Source organism: Paraphaeosphaeria sporulosa (assembly GCF_001642045.1).
Source record: "Paraphaeosphaeria sporulosa strain AP3s5-JAC2a unplaced genomic scaffold CC84scaffold_10, whole genome shotgun sequence".
NCBI lineage: Eukaryota > Fungi > Ascomycota > Dothideomycetes > Pleosporales > Didymosphaeriaceae > Paraphaeosphaeria > Paraphaeosphaeria sporulosa.
The window spans coordinates 4,701-32,528 of NW_017253369.1; the positions used below are offsets into that span (position 1 = coordinate 4,701).

Below are 27,828 nucleotides of genomic sequence, written 5' to 3' on the forward strand. Positions count from 1 at the left end.
GCACAGCACAGTGGGTAGCCACACCTGAAACTTCTGAAACCTATCGAACTGCAAAAAATGGTCGCATAATAACCCTATGGGACCGCTGAATCTACTGGAACTGACATAGATCAGAAGCTTGCTAGATTATATGCACCTCGAGAACAGCTGTTGCAGGCTATGCACTGCCAAACACACCTTCGATACTGGTGATTTGGTACTGGTAAGTACGGAAGGCATCAGAAACGTCAGCTTTGACCGTAGTTTCCACCGGCGACTGCATTGTGCGTCTGCATCGTGTGCTCAGAAAGAGTTTATACTTTGGAATGCACAACGTGGGTAATCTCGATCTACATCAGTATATATTCTCCTTGATTTTGTTACATTTGATTCTTCCAAAATAAACTTCAAATCTTAAAGCGATAACAACCTAGGAAGACTCGTCGCACACCTACTATACACTCACGAAAACTCATATCTTCGGAACCTACCAAGATGTTTTCAATCATCGATTTCAGCAACGAGTCCGGAACGATCTCGCAGGTCGAGATTAACCCAGCTGACGCGATGGATCAGAACATCCCAATTGAGCGGCTGGCTGCTCGATACAATGTACAGCAATTCGCTGACAGCCGCCCGCCCACTGGGAGCGGTGCTCCAACACGTACCCGTGCCCACACATACGGCCATAGCTACTCACCATACGCATTGTCAGACCTGGCGGGTATGCATCATCGTACCAGCTCATTGTCAAGTGGCTACGTGCCTGCGCAGCCACATACACCATACGGTCCTCCGGCTTCACTCTCAGCCCATGGATACTGGCAATGGGTACCTTCACCCATTCCCACTGAACTGGCTGACTATGAGCAGGATAGCTTTCTCGAGGATTTGCTTGCTCCAGTAGCGCGTTCGCGAGCGACGTCGATAGCACATTCGGAAGCGACATCGATGGCTCCGAGCTATGTCGGTGCCCCTAGCTCAGCAAACAGTGTGGTATACAGCTCTCGCGGGTCTGTGAGCGAGATGCCGCCTCCCGCGCGGCTTCGTGCGCCAAGGGTGTCGAGGAAGAAGCCAAGCTTGCCCAAGCAAGATGCTCCAGAGGCAGCGGCGAACCAGGCAGCTGCCAGGAAGGAGTCAGCTGAGACGAAAGCCATGCACAAGGAAGTCGCCGAAAAGGTGTCGGCCATCCCTTCACAGAACCACGACGCCGTTCCGGTACGCCCTTGCGCTTTGACCCCCCGCAATCTCACGGACGTCGAGGAAAAGACGAACCGCGAGAATGCGTATATGTTCATAGCAAACTGGGAGCGTAAGAGTAGACCCAGTTTCAAGAGACACGATATGAACAATTATCAGGTCAACGATGGTCCGCTAGAGTTCAACCCTATACAGAGCGGGCACAAGCTGATAGACCTCGAGCTTCCGGTGACGATGCTGATTGACTGCATTTTTGATTCTCGGAATTTTGAGACGGAAGACGTATTCAATAGCCAGGTTCATGCGGACCCGCTGGTAGAGCTCTTCCTCGACATTGCCCGTGCGGAGATTCTGAAGGAGGTTCGAGACCAATGGCGCGAGCTTCGGGCAAATGATGACAAGGCGCTGAGGTACCAGCTTGATCTGCTCTCGAAATTGTACCGCATGGGGAGCATCACTCCGTGGAAGCCGATTGCCACTTATCTAGAGAAGTGGGCCTACTGGCGGGAGAACTGGTGCGGAGAAAACAGCCAGGAGAGGAGCAAGACCCAGAGGCCTGCCATTCATCCAGACGACAGATTCTTCCGCTTGAACGGTTCCAAGGGCCTGCAGGATAGTGCGGAGGCCAAGCTGAAGGAATTGCTGATGGGCAAGGGGATGGCGGCTTCTGCGGAGCTATACTTCATGCAGCGGCTGAAGGACGTATCCAAAGATGTCCGGGCTGTAATTGTGGAGCGCGACTCTGTCCTGCTACTTGACACCGAAGGCTTGGAGACTTTGCTAAGGCTAGACAAAGAGCAGTATGAAGCTTAGAAGCTCCGTAGTGTGCCAGATGCAAGCAAAGGTCTGTCTGACAACGGATGGAAGCGCGAGGTTGCGCCGGGATTTGTAGATCAATCAATCAATCAATCAAATTTTGTTTTGTAAGCAAGTTAACATTGCACCATGACCGTGAACTCACAAAAAATAGCGTGCAGAGGTCCCTCTCCAGGTGAGTGAGGTGACGGAGTCTTTAAGGCGCCCTTTACTCGGCCTGCGTAGGATCTGTAGGGGCGCGAGCGTTCAGGACCACCGGGTCGAAGTCCCGCATATCAGTCTAGAGATCCACTTCACCACACTTTAGCGATTCAATGGCTATGCGATATCTTGATGATATTTGACAGTCTATTGATGGAAGACGAAGCGGCTCATTCCTGCCACACAGTAAGCAGCGGTGGCCACCCACAATCGAGGGAGGAGCCGAGCACAAACTTTCGCCTCGCCTCCACGTACGTCTGAGAGACTTGAGCCACATCTCAAGCTCCTCTGCCGATCTTCAGGCCTCGCATCTTGTCACATGGAAGGAGGTATTGCCGTCGAAACGAGGTGGAGCTGTGTATCTGAGCAGTCCACCACAAGCAGGTATTAGCAGAAGCGTGTCTAGCGACCCAGACTTCGCCCTCGCGCGGCGGATCCATGCACAAAAGCAGAAGAATCCCTCTTGGTGTTGCGAACAACGCTCGTTCAATTCTGCTTAGAGATACTCTACAGCTGCGCCTCCTCCCCATCCCAGTAATAACTCCACATCTGCAACCCCACCATCTCATCCCCATACGCCTTTGACTTTTCTCCCGCGCCCGCGCCCGCACAAACCACCAGCGGCAAAAAATGCTCCGCGCCGCCGCGAGGATGCATATCATATGCTCCCGGCCAACTTCTCCACCCTGCAAACTTCTCCTTCTGAGCTTCCACATCCGTAGTCTCCACAGCATCTGCCACAGTCTTGCTCCAAGCCTCGTTGAGCGCTTTATACGAGGGTGTGCGTGCCTGTCCTGAGAACATGGCGCGGAGATTGTGCATGCTTGCGAAGCCGGAACCGATGATTGCGATGTTCTTGTCGCGGAGCGGGGCCAGCGCGCGCCCGATAGCGTAGTGCATGGAGGGGTCTTCGGAGGCAAGGACTGAGAGTTGGATTATGGGGACGGAGGCGGAGGGGTGAATGAGTGTCATGGGGACGAAGACGCCGTGGTCCCAGCCTGTTTCCCGTGTGCATTAGCACCTCTCTTTGCTGCTACTACGCCGTCCCAAGATAGGGTGTAACATACCTCTCTTCCCATCATTCTTCGACTTGATGCCCGCTTCCTCCAATTGCCTGCGGACGAGCTCCGCGACCTCGGGACTCCCAGGCGCATCGTATTTCAACTTGTACGCCTCGTCTGGAAATCCATAGTAGTCATAGTACAGCTCGTGTTTCTCTGCGCTGCTAATCCCGACAACGTCCTCGCTCCAGTGAGCGGTAACCAGGATAATTGCGCGCGGCGCATCGGCAGTCCCCAGCTTCAGTATCTTGGGTACTTTCGTCTTCATGCTGTGCGTGAGGGCGGCTTGGCTGGGGTCGCCGAGCAGCGGCATCGGGCCGCCGCCGTGCGAGATTGAGATTACAGGGGCGCGGCGCGTCATGTTTCCTGCTATCTTTTCTGTGTTGGAGTACAATGAGAGCGGGAACTGCTGGACACCGCGAAGCGGGTTGAGCGAGAAGTTCAAGGCGTATGCTGCGGAGGATAGGTTTGCGAATGTAAGCAGAGAGCGCGGTTTCATGATCCGTCGAACGGTACGGTGGGAGAGTTCGTGGCCATTTTGTCTACGAGGTGGGTTTGCAAGCACGGTGGCTGTTCTCGGAGGTCGGACGACGAGGGGCGGCGTTGCGTAAGAGCGGAATTATGCCGTTCGGAACGGCAGATGGGATTTCTGGTCACGGGATCGGGCGCAACGCTCGCGTAAGCGAGGCGCGTTGTCTGACAAACACTTAGGATTACAAACTGATGTTCAGGAGGTATTGATTGTGTTGTTTCCCAGATGCAATGGGCTTGGACATGTCGCGCGATTTTCAGAGAACAGCTGCATGTTGTGTGAGACTCATTTTGCATCACGGACGACGGCTCACGCCGCGTCTCTGGGAGCTGTCACGCAACATTCACAGGAAGTGCACATCGTAAGAAATGTATAGCATGAATTCAGTGGACAATCACTCGTAGCGCGTCTTAGTTTCACTTCCGAGAAGCAAACAACGCCAACCATGAATGCCAACCACAGTACCGTGGTACCATACCAACCATAGCGTGACCACCCACGTGTTTCCATACGTCACACCATCCGAGCTGACCAATCAACATCCGGCGAGGTAGAGGGTCAGCGACGAATGCGATTGAAGAATAAACCACCATGAGAAATCGGTCGACGCCTGCATGCGAGACGACGGATAGCACAGTCAGTAGAAGAGAAGACATTGAGAAGAAGACATCTAGACCTCCTCCTGAGCAGCAGCAGCAGCCGTCTCCTCAGCGATCTCCTCCATGATCTCGTCATCTGCCTCACGTTAGAAAAGCTCATCCCCCAAACTCACGAAGCGAACAACACACCAGCAACGTCCTCCTCACTCTTAACCTTCTTGCGTCCCCTCTTCACTGCGGGCTTCTTCTCCTCGGTCTCTGCGTCCACGCTATCAGCTTTCTTCTTGCGGCCCTTGGGACCCGGCTTCTTCTTCCCCGCATCCTCAACCCCAGCCTCGTCCTCCTGCTCAGGCTCGGCAGACGTTGCCTTACGCTTCTTGCCATTGTTGGCCTTGGGCTTGGGAGCTGGCTTCGCGGCCGCAGCCTCGCCGGCCGCACCACCCAGGAACGTGCCGAAGGAGGCGTGCGCCTCGATGACCTTGCGCTTGACGGGTGGCCACATCTTCTTGAGGGAGCCGGCGGTGTTGCCCGTGAGGGTAGCGAGCAGCTCGTAGTCGTACTGTATGGTACAGTCAGTGAGGACTTATGTAGAACAAGACGATAAACGCACCTTGTCGGGGCCGGTAGAGGCGACGAAGGCAGCGGCGATCATCTTCGTCTCCTTGGACGTGAAGCCGGTGATGGCATCGCCGACGGTGGCAGCGGAATCGTCCTTCTTGGGAGGCATGCTGGCGTAGAGTGGAGTTCTCTTGAGGAATTGAGATGTCGAAGTAGATCAAGGAATTGCCTAGCGACTGCACAAAGAATTTGCTAGGTGGGAAACGATAGCAAACGAGGGACGGAAGACGACGAAGACCGGCGGAAGATTTGTTTATATGCCAGGAGCCAGCATCATCGAAGTGAAGGCATATTGTCGTGAGCGACGCATTTCCCTGTGAACCAAACTCGAAAGCTTTCTAGAGAAGGCGCAGGCCAGCGAAATTACCTTCGCGGATCCGAAGTGAACGAAAACTCCACGCGGGTTCCGTCGGTCTGTGCCGGATGTAACAAGTGGTGAGTCACGCAGGAAATCGAAGTTCTCATAATTCCGTCAAGGCTCGAGCTGGGAATTGGGTACTTCTCGAATTGAAGCGGTCCTGCAGATACGCAGGTATTACAAGAGTGCAAGCTGATGCGCGCACTGTCGACAATGCAGACAGGTGGAAATGAGAGCGTTTTCACACCGACATCATTTCCCATGCCTGAGACAGACCCCTCAACGATGGACTGCCATCATGGTAATCGAAGCATTACGATGTCATGAGCGAGAAGAAAAACCATTCGATTCGTGTTTCCGTAATAGGACTAAACTGCCGTCGCTATGCATAACCCAGGGCGTGTGCTAACAAAGCCCTACGAAGGTAGCAAGTGCCTTCGTCACCCATTGAGGTAACCCGATGCTCGAAGATGTCCCACCAACCGATGCCATGACGTCCGTCAACTCCGTCGATGCGTAAAAGGAAATTCTGATCATGAACTGGCCGTAGCAGTTAGGGCGCGTCGAGGTAAGAAGGTCGCCCATAGTTCTGACACTTCGTGTGGACCATTCCCAACGCTGTCACTGGCTGAGCGACGCAGGAACTTCGTGTAATCGCATCCGTCGAAGCTGAGTGGCCATTTAGCACTTCAACGCCTGCAAGAAGGCCAAGCGAAGGGAGAAGGGCAGGGCAAGAACATGTAGGCAAATCCTTTACCCTTTGAAAACGCCCACTCTCTCCTCATACGCCCGCCATCCCTCGGCCCGATATCGTGCTGCCTCAGAAGCTCGATCGGATGCTCGTACGATGCCACGACCCACAATGATGACGTCACATCCTTGCTCGAAGATGAGTTTCCGCGGAGTGTTGTACTGCTGGCCCAGAGAGTCTCCCAGTTTCTGGCCTTCCTGGCCTGGGGGCGGCAGCTGGCAACCTGGCGTCATGGTGATGAAGTTGTCTTCTGGGTCCGAGTTCAAGCTTCGCTGCGCAATGAAACCCATGACAAAGTCCCGGTTGGCTCGCGCAATTTCCAGCGTCTTTTGTTGGTACTCGGGTGTCATCAGATGGCCTTCGGAGCTCATTTCAGCAAGCAGGAGGAGCGAGCGGACAAAGGGCGCTTCGCCCAGGCGGGCCAGCATGGCGACGCTATCGATATTGAAGATCTCATCAGGATGAAAGGTCGGGTCTGGGCGAGGGGATATGCTCTCTGTCCGCTGGGAGATGGAGGTGCCAATGCTGACAACGCTCTGTTTCCTATCCAGAGGCTTGATGCCTAGGCGCTTATCCTCATCGTCGCCGTTTATTGGGGGAGTAACGACGGCGATGCTGTTCGTTCTTGTAATCTCCTCAAGTTCGTCATCGTCGTCTTCCTCACCGGGCTTTCGTCGCGGTGCGTCCGAGTAGATGTCGGTGTGCACGCCAGTGTTGTACTTGGCGATGGTAGCGTCGGCGGCTTTATGGAGGGCGGTGACAATGGCGGGACCGGGGAGAACGTGTGCGTTTGTGATCTCAGCCCAGCTAGCGATCTTGTAGACGCCAGACGTATACTGCTTCTGTACCGTCTCTGCGGGGTGTGAATCAGCATGGGTCCCACATATATTGGCGGAGGCGGCCTAACATACCGCCGATGTCTGCGAATTTGCGGTCCTCGAAGATGACGAAGCACTTGCGCCTTGCAATCTCCTTGAGTGCCCTGGCGGTGCGGTCGCTCCAGTCGGTGACGATGTCGCAGTGGGTCTTGAGGACGCAGATGTGGTCTCCGCACTCCTCAGCCAGATCCAGCAGCTCGGCCGAGGTCTCGACGTCGGCAGAGAGGCAGAGGTTGGTCTGCTTTATCGACATCAGCCGCAAGAGGAAGGATGCGAGAGGGCCGCTCGACGCATGGCCGGCGCGCTCGCGGTATGTGGTGGTGGCCATCGCGTTGGCCATTGTGAGGGAGAGGTGCGGGTGAGCGCAGGCAAGGCTGCTAGGGGTGTTGTGTGTTGTCAGTCTTATAGGCGGACTTGTAGAGGCAGCGGCGTTGGAGGCTCGACCGTGTTTCGGGGTCGAAGTCGAAAGTGGGAGAGGGGCGGTGCGGCGCGGGGCAGCAGCGATTTTGTCCTCTGCAGTACGGTAGTCTAGTACGCTACGCGAGTCGGAGGGCAGCGTCAGGCCACTCTGGCGGACGGCGGATGCTGATGAGGGCCGTGAGTCCTTTTGGGGTCTGGGGCAGGCGAATCTCAAGGGCGGGCGGCGTGGGGAGTCTGGATCGCGTGTGGATATCCAAAATTGCTTGCTTGTTCTGGACGATGCGGCCCGCCGTGGTACCTCGCGCTAAGAGGCGATCACAGCAAGCGAGCCTCGAGTCCAAGGGCCCGTCGTCCCGGCATGCACTGCGCGCTGTCGCTGTCGCTGTTGCTGTCGGCCGTGCACAGCGCGTCTGCTCTACAAACTCGTACAAAGTGTCCGTCGCTTGCATCTCAAGTGCTCCAGCGACGCAGGTCCCGGAGGACAGCGGAAGGAGGACGGCTGTGCCACAGGCGACGCCGAGACGACTCCCTGTGCATCGATAAATGCCCGGCCGGCGGCGCATCTGCAGCCTGTCAGTCGGTGAGGGTGTGGGGTGTGGGTGCCGCTTGCTGGCCCATATCATCCGACCTCCTCGACCTCTCGTCTTGCACCGGACGCATGCCCGACCAGTGCAATCCTCCGAACACTTCACTCCACTCAATCCATCCTGCATATGCCCACCCGCAGCCTTTGTCGGACGCGTCACGTCCGCCCTTGGTACGTGGCACAGCATTCATGAACGATGTGTCTGCTGCTACCTCACAACTTCACTCCCCACCAATGCCTTTCTTTGGTGCACTTGCTGCCGTTGGGGCAAGCTGAAAGCCACAGGCACGGCACGAGCGACATCGTACCACTTGCGGGCCGAATACGACCTCGGCCTCAATGGACCTCCGCATTACATATGTATCTCCAGCATCAGAGCATTTGCGCATAGATTTCCGGCACAATTACGTGCAAGCTCGGCTACAGATGCAGGGCAGGTGCACCTCCTGGTTGGCGGCTTGTTCCTTCTTCATGTGGGCAACTAGTCTGGTCGGCAACAACGGGAATTAGCATTCGCGCAAGGGTGCTTCCACTCCCCAGGGCTTGTTGTTGAGCAAATGACCTGGCCGAGTAACAATGACGCACTGGGGATTTTTTCGAGGTTGCTGTTCACTTTCAGTCTCACCTGCCTTGTCAAACGACCTGAATATGCTACGAAACCACTCAACACTATTACCCTCGCGAAAATCCGGTAGCTTCCTCAGGACACTGACTGCCGACCGAGAAAGCCCCCATCATGATCAACTCCTTGGGTGAAGCAGGACTGACAGTGCGCTGCGTATTGCTAAGGAGTTCCAGATGTGACAAGAAACAGTTGTCCGCCCACCTCGGCCCATGTCACCTCTTCGTCTTGACTGTCTGGAGACGGGCCACTATCACCAACTTCCGGAACATGCCCCGGAGACAGGGCACTATCACCAGCTTCTGGACCATGCCCCCGACGATCCTCGCTGCCGTGGCCCTCACTGTCATGGTTTCCGCTGTCATTGCCCTCGATGCCATAGATATCGCTGTCGTAGCCTTCGCTGTTGTGGCCCTCGCTTTCGTGGCTCTCGCTGTTGTGGTTCTCGCTGTCGTGACCCTCTACTTCTGGTCTCGTAGTCCTGGCCACACCATCGTCGCCTTGGATGGTTGTGTTATCCTCTGCCACCCCCTGAGGTCCCCCTAGAAAGAACTCTGGTCGTGCTCCAGATACTTCTCCACAACCTCAGACTCTTTGTCATATCGTTTCTTCCATACTCTCTGCACAGTCGCTCGCATCGCGCCCACCTTTTTCTCCACTATGCTCATCACCAATTTCCTCTGTGTCATCGTCCTTTCCTGCAGCCTCATCTCCTTTCTAAACGCCCTCGCGTCGTGTAACACGTCGAAAACCGGCTGTTTACCTCCATAGTATTGTACACCACATGCCTTTAGGATGCCTCCCTTTCCGTGAAGAGGAGGCCGTTCATCAAGATCCCCCTTGTAGGTGAGCGACGACGGCCACTGGTTGAGCCACCGTGTGAGCGGTTTGAAAGGCTTGATTATCTCCCCTCCCAAACGCGGGGAGTAGGCCATGCAGAGCATGTCCATTCCGTGGATGAGGCATGGCTTGTTCTGGATTCCCATTGCGATCCAGCGCCTGCACATATTCTGGAGATATGTGTCTCGTACGAGATTTATCCAGGCTTCGACGAGGGGGTTCGGATCGGGAGGGAGGGCACCGCATGTGAGGATGGCCTGCTCGAGGAGATGTTGGTGGGTGAACAAGGATTCGACGTCTGCTGCGGTGGAGGAGGCCGAGTTGGAGAAGGTGGAGGTGGAGGAAGCGGGGCCTGGACGGTGTCAGTGAGCTGCCAGCTGTGCTGTGCACCGTGAAGTGGATGACTTGCGAATGGACCCGGGAATATGCAGGACTGCTAGTTCAAAATAGTGTCAAATGGTCAATTGCGGAAGAATGTGGGCTGTCGAATAATACTTGTGGGATGGAGACGAGGAGATCCGCTACGCTTGTTTATAAGGACACAAGCGCTCTCGCCTTTTTCTGGCTTCTACCTGCTGGTTCTACTTTCGCTCTTACTTCCATCTTCGCTCTCAATTCTTCCTTCTCCTTGGCCTTCACCTTCACATCCATCTTGTCCACCGTGTTCTGCTTCCATCCAAATCCATCCAAATCCATACAAACCCCTTCGGCTCTCTGTCCCTCTTTACCACCTCATCTCGTTCTCTCACACGCACCCTCCCTTCATCTCGCTTTCAATATCGCCAAACTATACACCAGGCAATGCATCCTTCCCAGAGCCAAACTGTGATGGCCTGCAGATCGATGCAGCAGCTCATTTGCACTTTGCGGCTCCATCCTCTCGAGCGCTCAAAGATGATGTTGGACGGGTGGATGTGCCCGGTTCCTATCTTGTCTGAGGGTGTCTGCCGTGGCTGCCTTTCATCTGGTCGATACTGGCCGCTTGCTCTCCCGTCTGAACTCTCGTCGACGCCGGTAGTGCTGCGCGGACAATGAATTGCTAAAGGTTGTAAAGCGGAGCTGGATTGATGTGCACGACTTCGATACCGATTTTTGTTATCAGTTCTTCTTACTCAAATGATTGATGCTAAATGTCCAATTGAACCCGCGAAACTGGTTCCGCACGGCTTCATACATGCAAGCATGCATCCGCGCTGCTCGCACGCTCGTACCCCCACGAAACCCGCGCGGGTGAATTAAGACGGCTCCTCAGGAATACGATTACTTTACTTGCGTGGCTATGGAACTAGTGTCCTGGAAGACGCAATGAATTTGCCCTCCCGCTTCTGAAGTAATGGCTGCGTTCAAGGCTGCCATCCAGCGTGACAAGTACTGCGGCTCATCTTTTGCTTTGCCCGGTGCAGCGCTCGCATCCTCGAGTCTCTCCTGCAATTCCTGCAGAATTTGACAACCTCTTATCGGACCGTTCACTTGCAGGTTGCAGGCCGCTTATGTTCGCGACACTTGTTGCAACTCCTGGTGCCTGTTCTGTGCGCACTTCGAGGCGATGTCGCGCCAGCACCTGCCATCTTCAGCCATCGTCTTATCGATTATTGTTTTATCAGGGCTACGATTGAGCAACCACAACCACATGTCCCTGATGCCTGATGAATTAGCAGCGTAGCTTTGTGGGCCGAAGCGGCTCGCCCATGCCGTGTGACGTTTTTTGCTTCCTACCCCTGATCGTTCCAATGGCAACCTTGAACGATCTGGTACCGACGTACGACATGCATGTACTCACAAGTCTCAATCTGCTCAAACGAGCAATTTGCTTGCCAGGTGCGCAGCCATCTTTCATCATTGCATGAGCTTCCAGCCAAAAAGGAATCGTGCACCGCCATCCCAGTCCAATGGAAAAAGTACATTTTCCGATCTCAGACTGATCTACTGCACTTTCAAACTCTTTCGCTCCGCATGCCTGTGCTACAGATCCTTGTCGAGCGGCTGCATACTCTCATTCAGCTGATATCTGGAAAAGAAGCAACGGTGAAAGCATCGAAGAAGCCAGAAAAAGAGCCCGACAGGATGGTATGAGAAAGCTTCCCAAATACCTTAAGGGAACTACTGATGTGCCACTGGAGTTTAAAAGCAGTTTCGACGAAATTTCGAAAGAAATGGCCAGTACCAAGTTCTTGGATTATCGAGGATCCTTGGACGCGCCTTGGAATTTGGACAACAAGGCCAAAGCTTGTGGGCTCACACGAAGGGCGGAGAAATGCCGACACGAGCTTCAGAATAAATGAGGATGGCGAGACGCGATCGAATCGAAGCTGTTCGAACGCTTCCACGTCAGGGTCGCCTGGTAAGTCTTGTACACAAACCCTAGCGATTCGATATATTGACATTCGTAGCAGCAAATATTGTCGGAAGCGACTATGGAGGTCCAAAATCGAGGTTGATCCCGACGGTAGTAAAGGTTGCTCTAAGTTGTTGGAAAGAGAAGAGAGAAGGCAGGCTTGCAGCTGTGACCGATTGCAGCGAGAAGATGAATAATATACTCTCCAGTCCAGCCTTGAGAGTGGACTATGACTGCTGATACGAAATTCGGCTCATCAGTGGACCGGGTATATGCAATCTATTCGCATTCCGTGTGGATAGTGAGGCGCTTCTGCCCAACAGCAACAAGATACAGGAACCCAATAGAATCATCGGTCTGGGCAGAACAGAGAACATCGATCGTTATCTCCGATCCAGATATGCGCACATAGATGCTGCTTCGGATGCTTTATTAGAAGATGAGATTGCCGTATCACAACAGCGTGATGATGGCAGCCCCCAATTACTGTTTCGGTTCCTTGTTCTCGAGGCCAATAGCGAGAAAGGTCCTGCGAGCTTCGAGAAGATGGGGCTGGAAACTGGCGGTCCTGTCAAAAGCGCGACTACATCACCTCAACGCTTATCGCCAATTTTCACCGAAGAGAACTCTACACTACTTTATGATGAGGCACAGCTCCAGGCTTCGGAAAGACAAAATAATGACAATCGAACCACAATGACTTTTTACACCCTTTCATCGATCTCACAGACGGCGAGCCTCTGATGGTCGGGACCAATTTTCAGAATGAAGTCTACGTTCGGATCAAGGCGCTTGCACCACCAGCACCCGATGGAGCGGGAGATCTGGCGCCGCTACTGTCATCGCGGTACTTTTCCACAGGCGCAGCTGCAGCGCTGAAGACGCATCACGAGTAAACCTGCAGGAGGGAACTTGGTCGACTAGGTGGGGTGCCTCAGGGATATGAAACTATCTCGGAGGCGGCGCAGGATGAACCGGAGGATCCGCAACCGGCGCTGGAGCGGTCCGACTCAGTAATATATCTGGGGACTGCAGAGTCGGATGTGGTTTGTCTAAGAACCGAGGCGCCCGAGGCACTTTTAGCTGCACTGGCGTGAACAGTTCCCTTGTGGTACTATTCTACAATAGAAGTTTTCAAGTTTATACGCTGTTCTTTTACATCATATACACAAGCTCTAGGTACCCTCGCCGCTTCCTGACTCTTGCACTGCTACTCCTAACGCTCTCATAGCTTCGCCCTCGCCCCTGCAGCACTCTCCTCTCGCCCTTCCAGATTGGGATGAGCCGCCTTCACCGGCCGGGTTACGACATAAAACGCAAACCCTGCCGACTTGGTAGAAAACTGTCACACATCAGTGCCATGGCTTCATTTTCCATCTTCTTCCATTCTAAAAGAAGCGGTAAGGAAGACATACCTGTACCTGCGACCCCACGGGGAAGAAGGCATAGTCGCCTGGAACGAGGTGATGCGTGATGCCCGTCGCTTCATCCAGGATATCGATCTGGCCCTGCAGCACGTACTTTGCCTCCTCGAAGGTGTACGATGCCGAGCGCGCAGGACCGGCAACGATCTTGTAGAAGCCGGATGTTATGGGTGTCGGGTTTGAGGAGGGGGTTTGTGTGAGGGTCGTGTGGAAATCTGCTACTGTTGCGTTTTCACCCGTCGGGAGGGGGATGTGCTCGAAGCCGGCGCCCTTAATGATTGTCAGGGGGATAAGGCCGGACATGGTTGTTGTTGGGTGGAGCAGGAGGCGGTTGGATTGGTTAGTTTGAGGACTGGTCTGGGTCTTTTAACCTTGGTGCAAGAGAAAGGAGGTCGATGTAGCTTCCATGAGTTCAACGGCCCAGAATGTACTTATAGGGATTACTCAGAAGTACTGCGGGGTTAGTTGGGACGGTGAGGACGATATGCTGCACTGTGTCGTGATTGGGAAAGCTGCCGGTGAGGGTCTCGGGTGCGGGTTCGATTGCGTTTTACGGGACTAGTACCTCAACACACACTTTTGGAAGTGTGGAAGGAACTTGGACTTTCATGAGACGGCTCGTTACGATGATTGAAGATTTTGATATTGACTGCGCTTGACGAGGTCATATATATCGTCGAAGCGCTTGATCATTTGATCGTGCGCAGTGACATGGCACCAGATTTGCTTATGAGGGTTTCCGCACCATTATGTATGAATCGTTGCCGTTTCCTACGGGAGAAGAGACGTGACAAACAATTGTGTCTCATTCTTGGTTCTTAGCGCTTTCTTGAAGTAGGTGCAAGTGCAAGCGCTAACGACTATGGCGGGGAAGCTTTCCTTACCTAGGGTATATATACCGGCCTTACCTTCCGTTGCTCGCGCTAACATGCCTCTCTACGCTGCCTCTCCAGCGGACTTTGAAGATTCTGCTAACTATATCGATTATAATTATGATTATCAGCTACCCGTGTTTCGCAATCTAAGATCAGTCGCGCTCAAAAAATGACTTAGTTGTCCCCGAATCATTTCTCGAGTGGCCCCCTTCACTCTTCCCTCTCAGCTTCGAGACCAGCCCGATGCCTTGGGGTCCTGGCGACGGCGGTGCCTCGTTCGGTGGCTGGGGTAGCTCTTTCTCAACTACCGCTACACCTCCGTCCTGCCCGCAGTACTGCTCCACCAGCTTGACTATATTCCGCAGCACAGGCGCCGAGAAGAACGACTGCCCGTGGTCGTACCCTGCCAACCAATACAACTCCAGCCCCTCCCCGCCCCAGAAATTTGTCTCCCATGACTTCCGGTCTGTCCACGACCACTGCAGGTCTGGCTTCGATACCACGGATGCAGGGTCAGGCTGCGGTGGGCCTTTTGTAACATATGCCGCGATGGCTTCTGCGTTTATGAGACAATCGTCGCTCCCTACTACGACAGTCGTAGGACACCTAAGTAGTTCCTCCTGCCAGAGGATGTGCTTGCGCCAGCAAAACCGTTTCGCGATCGTGAACGCGATATCCGGCTCCGCGGTCGCCGCCCACGCGATCTCGATTTCGTTGGCATCTTTGGGCTTCCTGCTCGTAGAATTGTAGGCTACATCAGGGATGTGGAGGAGGATGGCGACCGGGTCGATGAGCACCATGCGCTCCATGCGGGCGGCGAGAAAGGGTGTTTCCAGCATCACTTTCGCGAAAAACGTACCGTAGGAGTGGCCTATAAAGACGAACGAGTCAAGGTTCTGCTGCGCGATTATGTCGCCGATCTCGCGCACTTGGTCTGCGGGGAGGGGCAGCGCTTCTGTGATGCGCGAGGAGATGGGGAGGACTTCGATGGCGAGGATGCCAATGTCTTTTGGGAGCATGAGGAGGAGGGGGAGGTAGGCTGCGAGGCCGATGCCGAGGCCGTGAATGAGGACGATGGGCCGGTGCGTGGTGGACTTATGTGGACGGTAGAAGTAGCTGAAGTTGGGGGCTGCGGACTGTTTGGGTGCAAGGACGGTGAGAGGACGTAATGGGAACGTTTTGAGAAACTTATTCCGTGGTTGGCGGTAGAAGGTGAAGCCTGAGACAAGAAGTATCATTGATACCCAGAAGTCAATGGTACCTATGATCTGAGAGCAGGTCAGTCTTCAGATTGCGACATGGGATAGAAGAATTACCATGTAGTAAGTTAGACTTCGGTGCGAGACAGCAAACGTTCGGAAGTTCAGTCGCAGACAGGCTGCCGGTCCCCATCCGGGCCTAATATTCTTCCCTAACATCTCTTCAACTACTTCGACGTATTCTTCGAGCTCGTCGTCGTCATCTCCTGGTGGACCCTCCCTATCGAACAACGCCCACAGTAACCTATGTCCGGAATCAGCTCACCATTGATGGATTTTGATTACTTTACGGGAATTTGCTCACCACTCCTTCATATTCTCCCTCCTGAGATCTTCCAAGCTAGCCCCGCACATCCATTTCTTGATGCACAGCTCAATATCGGGTGTCACCGCCAAACATCTATTCCAAAGCTCCTGCCGCTGCCTCCTATTCAGCGGCGGCGGAAACGCCGCCTTCTGCTTCCACAGATACGAGCGATACGGTAGAAACCAACAGAAGTAGAACAGAATCTCGACGGCGCCGAGGACTTCGATCGCAATAGAAACGGGATGCGCAACCACCCTGACGCCGCCAATCGACAGCGCGAGGTAGAAGTACGCCAGGCAAAGAAGGCCCAAGTAGCTGTAAAAGTATACGAATGCTTTTATAAGCACATATTCGACGGTGGATTTGCCGAGAAGCATAGCTCCAACATTAACGTTATGTGAGGACCGGCCTGCAGGATAATCTCAACGCGTGCGAGCGGCCACGGACGTTATGAACCCGGCGCTCACATGAATATGTGGGTCGTTGTAAATCCGCGATAGGGCTGTCGGGCGCGTAACATGAGGTTTTGGACACTTTCGCGGACGTGTAACGCGTGTACTAGGCGAGTGGGATGGTGAGGTGGCTCATGTTTGAGCGATGTGACGAGCGTCGTGATTCGTCGGAGGGGTTTCTGATTCGCATGATTTGCATGCGGACCCCGGGCGGGTTTCAACGTGACTTCGACGTGACTAATGCGAAGTGAGAGAAGTGAGATCGGAGAATTTTTTGTGGTGTAGCTAGACCGTTGTGTGACGTGTCGCTATTCCGTTTGAAGCGATGGTTGCTGAGTCGGGAAATGCTGGAGATGGGATCCTAGCGTTTCAGTGCCCAGGCAGGCTTGAGGCTCGCAATGCGCCAAGGCAATGCCTGGCTCGGTATGGCAAATTCGGTGTGTCATTCATGCCCTTATGTACTTTTAGCATTCGGGTTCGCTCAAAGCACATTAGTCCGACGTTGGCAACGGTAGACGGGGCAGCTTCCGTGCCACTCCCACTCAACGGTGCACACATCTGTGAAAACACCTCGATCTTAAGGTTCAAGCCTTGTGTCAGGATTTGAGATCTATTTGGTCCGAATATACTCAATCTGTAGAGCCTTTTTATTGAACGTCTTAACAGACATGCATTGGAGCCTTGGAATGTGCTTTAAACCCGCCACCGTAGGCTGCTTATCAGCAGATATACCTAAGAGGTTTGAAGATCTACGTGGAATTGCGACATTGGTGGTCCGTGAGAATGATCCGTGTTCCAACTGACCCGCAAGGAGTGGCGCACGCTGCTATTCTATCCAATTCACGTCATGCAGGTACGATGGCGCGCTAAAACATGTTTCAATTCCTTGAATATAGCTATAGTTGCGTTACATGAGCTTAGTTCCGTGGCAAATACTCCAAGGCTTCGTTGTGTGAAACAGCCATACTCTAGGCACAGTCCAATCGTTGGACTCAACACCAATTTAACATCATGCACGGGGTCTTGTCAGCCCGGCTGCAGTCTATCTCTCTGGGCAAAGACCGAGCAATCAGTTACATCAAATAAAGTAGTCCATCTAGGATGGACATCTTATGCATGGAAGCAATGAAATGCATTGAGGTAGCAAGACTGAAGCGATGATCAGGAAAGTTAACAGTACAGAGACCGTACGGACATCTGTTCATTCAAAAAAACTTCTCGAACAAGGCCATGCTGAAATGTCAGTGACATCGCTGTACGATTGCGCCATATTACGCTACGTACGGTGGAGGCATAGCTGCACGCACAGAAGCTGCCCCCATCATGCCTTGCAACTATCATTCTACGACCCAAGGAATGCGGCGCAGTCATTCTTCTTCACTGTCCACCTGGTGCTCTGATCGGTACAAGTGCACTTGTCTTGCAGTCTGTTCCAACGATTCCCATTCTGCACGGCGCGTAAACACTCTCGATTCAACACTCTGTTCATATTGCCATATCATCAAACACACAAACAGTATCAAGCATCTATTGTCACTAACTGCACTGATCGTGGCCCTCACCAACACAGCCTCCACCTTCGTCACCCAAAGCAAACGCGACTTCATCAATATCGGCAGCGTGGACTTCACCATATCTCCCCTTACAGGCCCCACCGTTTCAGCTGGCTACTACTCCAGCTACATGAGTCGCTACAGTGAAGCCGCCTGGGCCGCCGTAATGGATAAAGACACTGAATGGGGGAGCAGCATCATCGATGCCAGATTGGATATGCTGGACTTTCTAGCTACACAGACGGCGGTCTCCATTCGCACGGTGATCATGGGTGAGTTGGTTAAGACTGCTTATACAGAGATGCCTGAGTGGTGAGTACGACCCTACAATTTTGCAAAACGGTAGAGAATTGCGTAGAGTTACATCCACTGACACGTGTTTGTGCGATTTAGGTATACAAAATTGCGAGAGAATATACACCAAATCTTAGAAGAGGATCCCGAGATCTTCAAGCAAGCCTTGATGGATAAGCCTACAGCAGCACCGTCGGGCGGTGGCGCATACGCAAATGCTGTCAAGATTGGGAACCGGCCCGTTGCAGCTGATCTGGCAGGGATCGCACTCCTGTCAAATCGCAACGTCTGAAAGCATATAGACGTTGAGCTGAAGTTATCATCATATCTCTGATGTGAAACGGCGAAATGGCTAGATACCTTGACTGGACATGAACTGGAGAGTTGGGGGCGTTGTCATACGTGAAAAAGGAGAAGAATAACTTGAAAGGAGATAATAAGAGCCTCAAGATATATCGAAGAAGGATAAGAGATAGTTGTCTTCAGCTTTGGCCAGATCCTCTGAGTAAAACTAGTCTAGCTCGCAAGAAGAATGTGATAACGCCTACAACTCGAGCTTCCACCGTGACCTCAATGCACATGGTTCGCATGGCCTTGGATGGTTTTTCGCATCATGCCGTCTCTTGAACAACGCTGACATATGCTGCAAATATGTGTCAAGCTCTCTACGAGCAATTCGCCTCTCTGATCGCGGAAATGCCTACACAGAGGTTATGAGGAAACCGTCTGCTCAATGTCCTTAGCCTAAGACTCTACCGCTAGCATCGAGTGACATTCGATACCCCATACTCAGGATTTTTCTCCGGTGATGTGGAATCCCCGCTCCTGCTACCAAGCACCAAAGTTCATCCTCGCGCCGCTCCGCTACAGAGTCGTCTTCCCGTGGCTGTCTCGATCAACACTTACACGTTATAAGCTACCTTGAACAATATTTCTACAGATATGATGCGATGGCAAGTCAGCTACGACATTTTCCATACATGATTATTTCACGCTTAATGGAACGAGCTACCAAGGTTCCGTTGACCAATATGTGAAACACAAAATCCCGCCCTTGTGACCAAGCTTTGTCTTGCACAGATAAGCTCAATGTCACCATAAGAGTCTAATATACTCCGAAAAGACCTTGGCCGTCCAAACCATCTAAGCAACCGTCTGTTCTTTTCTATGTGAGACTACATAGGTTTCCCTAGACCAACTGGCCGCCGGCATTTCGTTACAAACCTTCTCCAAGTGCACACCACTTGAGATGCCATCAACGCCACATTGCCAAACTACGAGCTGCTCGTTACTGGATTTAACGCGGTGCGGCACAGTTACAACGAGATGAGGTCACATGTAATGAGCTTCGGATTCCGAGGATCCAGTCAAGACCAGGGCCATCATCGATTTGCCCACCATCTTCACGTATAGTTGCGGCGTGGCTGGAGAGCCAAGTCCCTTCCGCCCCCATTTCAACTGCGAGTGGCGTTGCACATGCAGTACTTGCGTGGTGGCTGCTTACATTTTCACAGACATTGACGTAAACGCTTCTTTGAAATTGTGCTTGGAGACGAATTTACTATTGATCGTCGATCATGGGAGGAATATTGATGAAAGACGGAGCACTTGATCGATGAGGTGTTGTACAAGTGGTCCGGATATCAATGTATGCTAGTTGACATTGACGAAGTGTCCACGTCATGTACCAGTGGGACAACCCCAAGGAGCATCACAGTTTGATCCAAGCCGACCATGAAAGCGCCTGGCCTACTAAGACTCGTTCATCTCGGATAAGACACAAACACCACGCTCCGCCGACCCAGTGCAAAATTTTCTCAATCACCTGCCTCAAGACACCCAGACAGCGCGGCTCAGCGGCTCAGCGGCTCGTACCGCAAATGTACCATGTGGTCCCATTCTCATCCGCACATGCGTTACTTTAGCCATTAGCAACACCAAGGCCATGCACGTACGGATTTCTTGGACCACTGACATCCACGCACGTACACATGCTATCTCCCCCTGACTCCCTGTCCGCACCAGCTATAATGATGCCTTTTCCCTACTATACGACGCTGTTCTCTGAGCCGCATATACCCGACCAAGCACCCTTTTTCCAGCCCCAGTGTTGTCTTGGCTGCCGCAGACTCAGGCTCATGTCAGCCCATCTTCTCGCTTCAACGAGCAAATTGCATGCATACATGTATACCCGCGAATGCCAAGTAATCATGGAGACTATGGTGAATAGTATCCCCATGTCACACTACTCAACACTCCACACTGGCGGTACACACGCCTTCACCGATCCCGAGCCCCCTGCGATGCTTGAGCACCGAGATACCAGCTCCATGTGGCACGGCATAGTATGTACATACTACGTGCATACTACGTGTAGTGCCTAGCGTCGGTTGTGCACACATCTGGGCGCTTAAAGTTTCAGCAGAGGAAAACTTCCCGGCGGTGTTTGGGGCGCTGTAACTTTCAGGCATGGAGGGCGAAGCGTCGGTGCCACGGCAAAGGAAGCCTCCACGACGGCCCATGGTGGTGATTCTTTAGCACTCCGCTCAATGGGAGCTTTCATCTGCTGTTCTAAGAGCTTGCGCCGCGTGTACCCGATTCCTTGACCCCTGCGATGCGATATACCTATATTCGCTTCTAGGAGCAAGTTGCATGTACCTGTAAGTGTATATGTCTCATCGCCAAGCAGTATTCTTACAGCAAAGGCAGACTGCGCGATGGCGCCTGCGAATGTGGGAGTTTCTTACTAACCACTCCACTCCGGCGGTTCATTTGCCAAGTACCTGTGCCACAGTAAAGCAATCTCACCAGAAGTAATCGGCTGAAGCTAATCTAAAAGGTACGAGTCTCCCCATCACTCCACTTCGGCGGAGTATCGGCCAAGCTTCTGTGCCACAGCAGTCTGACTTCACTACTGTGTACAGCCCATGGCATATTACTTAACCGTCCACGCTGTGGGTACGTCCTGCTGGGACTGTGGTATATGAGCAAGTACCACAGTGTCGCTTGGGTAAGACAACCCCGCTAGACCGGAACAAGGAGGTGCACATCTCCCATTCGAGACATCACGATCCTTACTCAGGTAGATAGTCGCTCAACCTCGGCCAGCACGTGTCTGCCTCACCTCTCCACAATGCACATCGTCATGATACCGACCGTCATGATCCGCAAGTGACCCACGTGCCCAACCACCGCATCGGTCACTCCCCCAAAACACCATCAACCCTCCGAGACGATCACATCCACCTCCTCTCCGTTGCCCCGATACTACTACAGATACGCGAAACACACACGACCAAGACACGGCGCACGCAAACCCGCAATCCAGGACCTCGTTCGCGGGACGCTGCCGTAGGGGGCAGGAGGATTGAGCGCGGCCGCTACGCGTGTGATGACCTGCCGTTGTGGGCGTGTCTACAGTGGTAAGCGAGGCGGCAGATGTATAGGCGTGCTATTATTACACCCGTGGTGGAATTCTTCCGGCCACAGACCAGACATGGCGAGGTTGGAGGGCGTTGTGACATGCATACCCGGTCGGTAGGTGGAGGATGAGGAACCAGACCAGCCACGCCCTCCTGTGTAAGCGCGGCGTCTGGGATGGGATTGGTATGGCAAGGTTGGAAAGCAGCAGGACATGCCTTATCGGGCGCGCACAGGGGCCCACATCTTAAGCTTTGCCTGTATTGCTTCACGGGGTGAATGGCGTGTACGCATCTCACCTGCCTCCGCTTGCGCCGGAGCCAAGCTGCTCGAGATGAAGACGCTATCGCGATGCTCGCTGGCGCTCAGGTACCATGCGCTCCGGTCAGCTTTCACGGTACACAGACACTGTAAATGAAACTCGCACCCGGCAACTCCGCCGAGCACGATAAGCGAGCACGACAAATGGGCGTCGCTGCGTGAGGATTATTCCCGCGCGCGCAGGCTCGCGCAGGTAGTCGCGTGTCGCAGGAACAGGCACCGCCGATCGGCGGCGCTCGCAGGCTCGACGGGGCACACTTGCGCACTCGGGCGCCGTTTGACAAAGTGCGCTGCTAGCCGGCGGGACAGCTGCAGGTGCCTGGCGCCATCACGGCGGAGGGTGCAGCGCGCCGCCGAGCCTGCATGGCAATAGCGCAGCAGCGGTGTTAGCACTGCGCATGCGGCACGGATAAAGGCATCGAAGAGGAAAGTCTGGGACGGCGCTGCTGTAGGGGGCTGACGGGGGCAGGGAATGCGTGAGCCAGTGTCTAGCGAGCCAGCGAGACGGAGTGCGCGTGAGGGCACGTGTCTACGGCGCGCGTGGGACCCGCTAGGCTCGAGATAGAAAGTCGTCCTCATCCAAGTCCGGGACGAGTCGATGCGGCATCGCGCGCCAAGGGGCTCGGGGTGTACGAGTGGCGGGCGCGAGGTGAGAACTATCGATGCCATGGGGATGCGCCCAAGATTGGAGTCGTGATACGTGTCTATATCCTTGTTCGGCGCTTGGCCAATTATCTATGTGGGCGTGTGGTATCGTACATGCTTCTAGACAGGTGTGCGAAAAGCACGGGTATCAAGAATGGAAAGTAGCCGGGGACAAACGAAAGTTCTAAATGCGACGAACCCATCATGCTGGATATACAACGGTATGAATGCATGCAGTGGAATCAATTCAAATAGGTGACGTAAAGAGAAGTTGCTGGTCGTGGTGTTGCTGCTGCTGCTGCTGCTGCTGCTGCTGCTGCTGTTGATGCTGGGTGCCCGCGCCCGGGGGGTACTGTTGCATGTGCATGCTCGCTTGATGGTGATGGTGGTGTGGGAACCCCCTATCCATTTGGACAGGGCTTTGGATCTGGAACTCGGGAGTCATATCGGCATGTATCATACGATGGTCTGGCTGTGAGGACACCGGGCGTGAGCTAGGTGTACCGTGCCTGCTTAAGCGACTTCCGATCCTTTGTAGCGGCTTGGAAATCATCTGCCCAAGCGAGGGCCGTTCGTAGTAATTACTCTCTTCGATCTGGGGAGGCGCATCGAAGTAGCTGGGATAGAACAAGTTTAGCGGGTTTGTTGATTTCGCTTCGTCCACATACGCATGCTCTTCCGCTTGTTCGGCTTCCATCATGGGAGGTGGTGCTTGCGGTTGCGTGTGCGGTTGCGTGTGCGGTTGCGAGTGCGGTTGCGAGTGCGGTTGCGAGTGCGGTTGCGAGTGCGGTTGCGAGTGCGATGGCTGCTGATGATGGTGACTGGGGGTTGGCATCTGCAAAGTTGGAATAGCTTGCTGCATAGGTTGCTGTGACATGTCGATATACGGTTCCGAGGTGTCAATATCCATGTAGCTTATGCGGCGCGAGCTTGTATCGGGTTCAGGACCGGGCCCATCGTCGAAAGGCGAAGTGCCACAGTCAAAGTTTGTGTCGTTGGGGGACGCGTTGCTAGCCCTGAGCAGCGCAGCATTAACAGCAGCAAGGCGACCTCGTGAGATGGTCGCATTCGGATTCCCTATGAGGATGTGCATACGTTGTTCGCGTGATAATCCATCGACATTTGGGACCGAGTCCCTGCTAGGGACTACGAAACCTGGTGGCGGTTGTTGTTGGCTTGGGTTCAACGAGATATCGGATCGTAAACTTAGCGCTGTAATGAGAACCTCTTCTCGACTGGGTCGCAGGTCACAGCACTGAAGCTTCTGTCGCAATATTCGTGTGTTGTCAGGACACCAGCTGATCTGGGATCGACTCTCTCGTAATCGCTCGTTTAGACATGCGATCATCTCCTTCCAAGTGTCGTGCAATGCCTCTTGGCGAATGAGATTACGGATGACATTCGAATATTTCCACTGGTCGAAGGTTGAACCGTTCTTCATATGTTTTGCAACATGATCGCAGCGCTCGTCCCATCCTATGCTAACCTCTTTACACTTGTCGAACCCGCAGCCAAAGACTCTCCTCGGTAGTAGCTGGATGCCAATGTCCGTCAAGGATGGTAGCGGCCTCCCAGAATGATACCGCTGGTGATGTTTTACGAAATCTTTTTGGCGGTCGAAGATTCGGTTGCAACCGTTCACAAGGCATGGCCAGTCCTCTCCTGTTTCGTGCATGCGCATTTCGTGCTTTTTCCAGTCTGACTTTGCCTTGAATGTCTTCAGTGTCTTCGCTTCGGCGCAGTATGTACAAAACATGAAGGAATCGCCGCCTCGATCCGTTGGGAACGACGCCATGCTCATATCCTCGTCCGTGGGAGTGTACGCATGCTCCTGCTTTGGGTCAATGGGGCTTTCCGTCTCCGATGATGGGGTGAGCATTGATGGCACTGGGCGGGTTGGGTCCAATGGCTGTCTGTGATCTAGAGAGGCAGGGAAAGAACGAGGCTCTGTCCGCCTTGGTGTCGCTCGGGAGCGCGAGGACATGGACGAGGTTGATGAGGCTATTGACGGGGCTATGCTAGACATTGTAGAAGAAAGTGTTGACGTCGAGAGGTTAGACTGCATAGATAAGCGCGAATGATACGATGTCGTTGTCGACGTGCGAAACGATGGCGCTGGGGAGCGAAACGACGAGCCCGTCGAGGCAGTCGTTGATATCGACGACGCTGTGTGAGAGGATGCGACGGAGCTGCGTCCTGGAGTAGGTCAGCTTCGGGCCGCGCGAGGGCGACGAGCGGAACATACGGCTCTCCATTGCCTGCTGGAACATCCTATGGATCATGTCTGGGCGATGTCTCGCCAACAAGGCCTCTATGTGTCGCATGGACTCTTCGGGGATATCCATATTGTCGTCCATGTTGGCGAGCACGACAGTGACGATCTACCGATGGGCGTGGGCGGCAGCGACGGAGCTGTGCATTCCTTGCCAGTGCTGCCTGGATGGACCAGCTCGCTGCGGGGTGCTCAAAAGCGAGTTGTACGCTACACTGGCCTAAGGAAGGGCTGAAGTGGCATGCGCGCACCGTATTGGGGATATAGGGGTGGAGGAGTGGATGAACGTGTCTCCGGTAAATGGCCACAAGCTCCTGTTGGTGCGACCAGGCTGTTATATCACATCATCAGAAGCAGCGGGGAGCGCGGGAGGGTAATCTTCTAGAAAGACCGTAGAAGAAGCTAAATTGCGTCGGGGTCGCAGAAGAGCTCGAGCCCCGGCATCGCCAGGCCACAATCCCTGTCTGAACCCAAGTTTGAGGCAAGGCTGATGATTTTGCAGAGCGCGCCGAGTCCTAGCGCGTTTGATGCTCGCAGGGTCTGGCGACCCGCGGGAAGCTCAGCGCTCGAGCGCGTCGCTCGTGCGATGGCGTAAGAGCGTTGCGCCGCCCACAGCGCGCCGCTCGAGGCCCTCGACGCCAGCTGGAGCCGGTGAAGGCCGCGAGCGCGGGCGCAGGCGGAAATGGGGGGTGGGTCAAGCGATGGGGCGCTGTTCGCACGCCCTGGAGGATTGGACGGTGGCGCACCTATCACAGCAGCACGACTGAGCACTTGCGGCAGATGTCTGCGCTAGGCCGATTGCTGCAAGGGGAGCTGGAGCATGTCGTTGGCTCTTCGGATGACGCATGGATGGCGGTGCTGCTCGAAGGGTGCTGGTGTGCGCTCCATGGTGAGATGCAGGCAGCGACGTGCCGGGGACAGGGCCAGAAGGAGGGGGCCGTCCGAGAGCCTCGGTGCGCGCATCCTCGCGCTGCCGATGGCGGCCACGGCCACGTCGAGCATCCGGAGCCGTCGCGAAACGGCAGGCTCGCGGTGCTCGATCGAGAGCTGTGTACGCGGCCACGATAAACGATAGCATTGCAGGACCGTGTTGGCCGCCTCCTTGTAACCGCTGTGGCGACATTCTTGCTGACGCGCACAGTCCAGCAGCGCCCTGGTGCACAGGCTAGGGCCCGGGCAACCGCTGCTCTTGGGATCGCCATTTACGAAGCGCGTCCGTCGATGCAGTTCGCAGGAATAGGCAGGTTTGAAGGCTCGCACTCGTATCCTGCGGCGGCGAAGCTGAGGTGCCCATCTGCCAGACGCATATGCTGCCGGTCCTGATGTCGGCGCGTTCTAGGTCATTGCGACCCGGCGAAATCGGGGCGCGCGTGCGGATACACCAGAAGCTCCATCAGGCACCGCTACGACATCGCGTCACTTCGGCCGTCCGTGTGTCTGGAGATAGTCCGGAGACAGCCAATACGGTCGTCCAGCATCTGTGATCCTAGAAATAACGGAGGCGGCCTGAGTGCCACCATTGCCGCCTCAGGCTCCCGCGAACGCATGAGGAAGGCGCTTGGCACCGTGCTGATGCAGCGAGTCGTGACAGCGGCTTTGTCCGCTCGAACGCCTGGCACCCGTGTATCAGGTGGAGCACTGAGCACTGAGCACTAGCTCTCTGCCTGTCGCCTTGTCACGTGGAAGGGAGTCCTCAGGGGTTGGGACTTCGTGCCGACGCTTGTGGAAGCAATCAATAGGTGAGAAGGATCTGCCTTCTCACCCATGTCTGATGTACATTCGTACAATTGCGCGACACTCATAAAGGCAGTAGCTAACAGGGACTACTAAGTCGTCACAAGGGATCATGGACCAAGGGTTACATGGCTCACGTGTGGGTGTTTAGTCAATGTACATACACCGTACGACGAGTGAGCGTGATCTGGGAGCCATTTCAGAACGCCACTTCATCCAGGTCCGTTGACAACTGCATCTGAGTGAGATAACTTGCCTGCTGCTTGCAATGGTTACAGCGGCATCGAGAAGAATTAAGAACACAAAGCATGAGTTGAAAGACACAGACTCGGTCGTGACGTCCGCAGCTAGATGAGATATTGGTGCATGCTTTCAACGTTTGCTACTCGACCATCTCTTTGATATGTCCGTTTCCATCTCTTGTACCGCGTCAGAGCAATGTTCATCGGTACCTACTTGGTCGAACAATAATAGATGGCGTAACATGAACTGGTGAGGCCTGTTGCGTCCGGTGGATTGATAGCTGAACACATGGTCAGTCATGTCAAGGAGGCTCCCGGCGTCGTGCGCCTGCATTGCAAACTGACCATACACATATCGTTCGCCACCTTCAGAGTAGCAATCGAACTTCGTCCCGAAGCCGTTGGATCCGCTGCCGACATATGTTCCCTTGCTCTATCGCAAATAGTTTGTTAGCATATTCTGGTATTTGGCATGGCGAGGTACGGTGGGAGTGGCGAGTAGAAGCCGCAACACGATTCCCCTGAAACCGACAGACAAGACCAAGTACATACTTTTCCTCCAGCATCAGCCGCGATGGTGGCGCAGAAGGTGGTATCGGAGAAGTTTCCGCATGTCTTCCTCCCCTCCCAATGAACACGATCGTCTCTGCCACCAGTGTTGGGTCCTTTTGCCTCGATCGAAGGCGTCTTGCCTGCCGGTTTCTTGCCATCTGGATAGGACGCCGTGGGAGGAGTGTTCGTGAAGTAGTCCATTTCACTCCACTGGTATTGGCCTGAGTAGTAGTCCTGGTGGCAGTTGCTGAGGAACACAATCGCGCCGGACGCCATGTGCGACAGAGAGAGGAAGGTAACCGCGGTGGCGAGCGCCTGACGAAGCATTTTGGTAGGCCGAATGAGTGAATCACAAGTGCCAGTGGCGAGTCTTTGCGATCTATTGCAGGAGATTTATGTTGCGAGGAAAGTGCGATGAGCTCGGTATCCATCTACATTGTCGGACGCTGGTCTTTAAATGCCGATGGATTTGTTTTTAATGTATAGCCTGGTGACAAGTTAGCCCACATTTACAGGCGATGAGAAAGTGATGTTTGGCGAACAATTTCTGAATCCGGCGATTACTCACCTTCACTCTGCAGAAGATCAATCTCGACCCATGCGGCAAATACTTTTGTGATTTGCCTTATTGACGGTGAAGCTAGTATGTAATGCAGGTTCTCGCCACTCATTTGCTCATGTA

The 27,828-nt window shown here is 54.0% G+C and overlaps 13 protein-coding genes across 13 annotated transcripts; 2 read left to right on the forward strand and 11 right to left on the reverse strand.

Annotated features, from left to right (window-relative positions):
• Window positions 1-405: 405 nt before the first annotated feature.
• CC84DRAFT_1167533 (uncharacterized protein) lies at window positions 406-2,082 on the forward strand. The gene has a single exon (XM_018179195.1). The coding sequence runs from the start codon at window positions 475-477 to the stop codon at window positions 1,990-1,992; it is 1,518 nt and encodes a 505-aa protein (XP_018031643.1). The 5' UTR covers window positions 406-474; the 3' UTR covers window positions 1,993-2,082.
• A 154-nt stretch (window positions 2,083-2,236) lies between these two features.
• CC84DRAFT_1167534 (Extradiol aromatic ring-opening dioxygenase) lies at window positions 2,237-3,745 on the reverse strand. The gene is made up of 2 exons (XM_018179196.1): window positions 3,264-3,745; window positions 2,237-3,194 (listed from the first exon to the last, which is right to left on the reverse strand). Exons 1-2 carry the CDS (start codon window positions 3,616-3,618, stop codon window positions 2,704-2,706), a joined length of 846 nt encoding a protein of 281 aa, XP_018031644.1. The 5' UTR covers window positions 3,619-3,745; the 3' UTR covers window positions 2,237-2,703.
• Window positions 3,746-4,459: 714 nt separating this feature from the next.
• On the reverse strand, window positions 4,460-5,115 carry CC84DRAFT_1220808 (uncharacterized protein; the record flags this gene model as incomplete). Its single annotated transcript, XM_018183202.1, has 3 exons — window positions 4,460-4,524; window positions 4,578-4,947; window positions 4,999-5,115. 3 exons carry the CDS (start codon window positions 5,113-5,115, stop codon window positions 4,460-4,462), a joined length of 552 nt encoding a protein of 183 aa, XP_018031645.1.
• Window positions 5,116-5,666: 551 nt separating this feature from the next.
• On the reverse strand, window positions 5,667-7,431 carry CC84DRAFT_185417 (orotidine-5'-phosphate decarboxylase). Its single transcript, XM_018185504.1, has 3 exons — window positions 7,027-7,431; window positions 5,959-6,968; window positions 5,667-5,904 (listed from the first exon to the last, which is right to left on the reverse strand). Exons 1-2 carry the CDS (start codon window positions 7,331-7,333, stop codon window positions 6,118-6,120), a joined length of 1,158 nt encoding a protein of 385 aa, XP_018031646.1. The 5' UTR covers window positions 7,334-7,431; the 3' UTR covers window positions 5,667-5,904; window positions 5,959-6,117.
• A 1,352-nt stretch (window positions 7,432-8,783) lies between these two features.
• Window positions 8,784-10,112, reverse strand: CC84DRAFT_1220810 (uncharacterized protein; the record flags this gene model as incomplete). Its single annotated transcript, XM_018183203.1, has 3 exons — window positions 8,784-9,121; window positions 9,175-9,813; window positions 10,034-10,112. 3 exons carry the CDS (start codon window positions 10,110-10,112, stop codon window positions 8,784-8,786), a joined length of 1,056 nt encoding a protein of 351 aa, XP_018031647.1.
• A 2,843-nt stretch (window positions 10,113-12,955) lies between these two features.
• Window positions 12,956-13,661, reverse strand: CC84DRAFT_1167539 (uncharacterized protein). The gene is made up of 2 exons (XM_018179197.1): window positions 13,028-13,661; window positions 12,956-12,975 (listed from the first exon to the last, which is right to left on the reverse strand). The coding sequence occupies exon 1, from the start codon at window positions 13,521-13,523 to the stop codon at window positions 13,185-13,187; it is 339 nt and encodes a 112-aa protein (XP_018031648.1). The 5' UTR covers window positions 13,524-13,661; the 3' UTR covers window positions 12,956-12,975; window positions 13,028-13,184.
• A 586-nt stretch (window positions 13,662-14,247) lies between these two features.
• CC84DRAFT_1152969 (uncharacterized protein) lies at window positions 14,248-16,038 on the reverse strand (the record flags this gene model as incomplete). The annotated part of the gene is made up of 3 exons (XM_018176824.1): window positions 14,248-15,363; window positions 15,412-15,598; window positions 15,659-16,038. The coding sequence occupies 3 exons, from the start codon at window positions 16,036-16,038 to the stop codon at window positions 14,248-14,250; spliced, it is 1,683 nt and encodes a 560-aa protein (XP_018031649.1).
• Window positions 16,039-17,436: 1,398 nt separating this feature from the next.
• On the forward strand, window positions 17,437-18,252 carry CC84DRAFT_1179392 (uncharacterized protein; the record flags this gene model as incomplete). The annotated part of the gene is made up of 2 exons (XM_018180413.1): window positions 17,437-17,978; window positions 18,060-18,252. 2 exons carry the CDS (start codon window positions 17,437-17,439, stop codon window positions 18,250-18,252), a joined length of 735 nt encoding a protein of 244 aa, XP_018031650.1.
• A 2,447-nt stretch (window positions 18,253-20,699) lies between these two features.
• Window positions 20,700-21,731, reverse strand: CC84DRAFT_185570 (uncharacterized protein). Its single transcript, XM_018185506.1, has 2 exons — window positions 21,422-21,731; window positions 20,700-21,374 (listed from the first exon to the last, which is right to left on the reverse strand). The coding sequence occupies exons 1-2, from the start codon at window positions 21,594-21,596 to the stop codon at window positions 21,055-21,057; spliced, it is 495 nt and encodes a 164-aa protein (XP_018031651.1). The 5' UTR covers window positions 21,597-21,731; the 3' UTR covers window positions 20,700-21,054.
• On the reverse strand, window positions 21,627-22,482 carry CC84DRAFT_185541 (uncharacterized protein). The gene has a single exon (XM_018185505.1). The coding sequence runs from the start codon at window positions 22,368-22,370 to the stop codon at window positions 21,867-21,869; it is 504 nt and encodes a 167-aa protein (XP_018031652.1). The 5' UTR covers window positions 22,371-22,482; the 3' UTR covers window positions 21,627-21,866.
• On the reverse strand, window positions 22,144-24,942 carry CC84DRAFT_1126845 (uncharacterized protein). Its single transcript, XM_018175753.1, has 2 exons — window positions 24,592-24,942; window positions 22,144-24,542 (listed from the first exon to the last, which is right to left on the reverse strand). Exons 1-2 carry the CDS (start codon window positions 24,701-24,703, stop codon window positions 22,594-22,596), a joined length of 2,061 nt encoding a protein of 686 aa, XP_018031653.1. The 5' UTR covers window positions 24,704-24,942; the 3' UTR covers window positions 22,144-22,593.
• A 370-nt stretch (window positions 24,943-25,312) lies between these two features.
• CC84DRAFT_1179395 (uncharacterized protein) lies at window positions 25,313-25,741 on the reverse strand (the record flags this gene model as incomplete). The annotated part of the gene is made up of 1 exon (XM_018180414.1): window positions 25,313-25,741. One exon carries the CDS (start codon window positions 25,739-25,741, stop codon window positions 25,313-25,315), a length of 429 nt encoding a protein of 142 aa, XP_018031654.1.
• A 1,063-nt stretch (window positions 25,742-26,804) lies between these two features.
• On the reverse strand, window positions 26,805-27,473 carry CC84DRAFT_1220816 (uncharacterized protein; the record flags this gene model as incomplete). Its single annotated transcript, XM_018183204.1, has 3 exons — window positions 26,805-26,875; window positions 26,940-27,027; window positions 27,147-27,473. The coding sequence occupies 3 exons, from the start codon at window positions 27,471-27,473 to the stop codon at window positions 26,805-26,807; spliced, it is 486 nt and encodes a 161-aa protein (XP_018031655.1).
• Window positions 27,474-27,828: the final 355 nt, after the last annotated feature.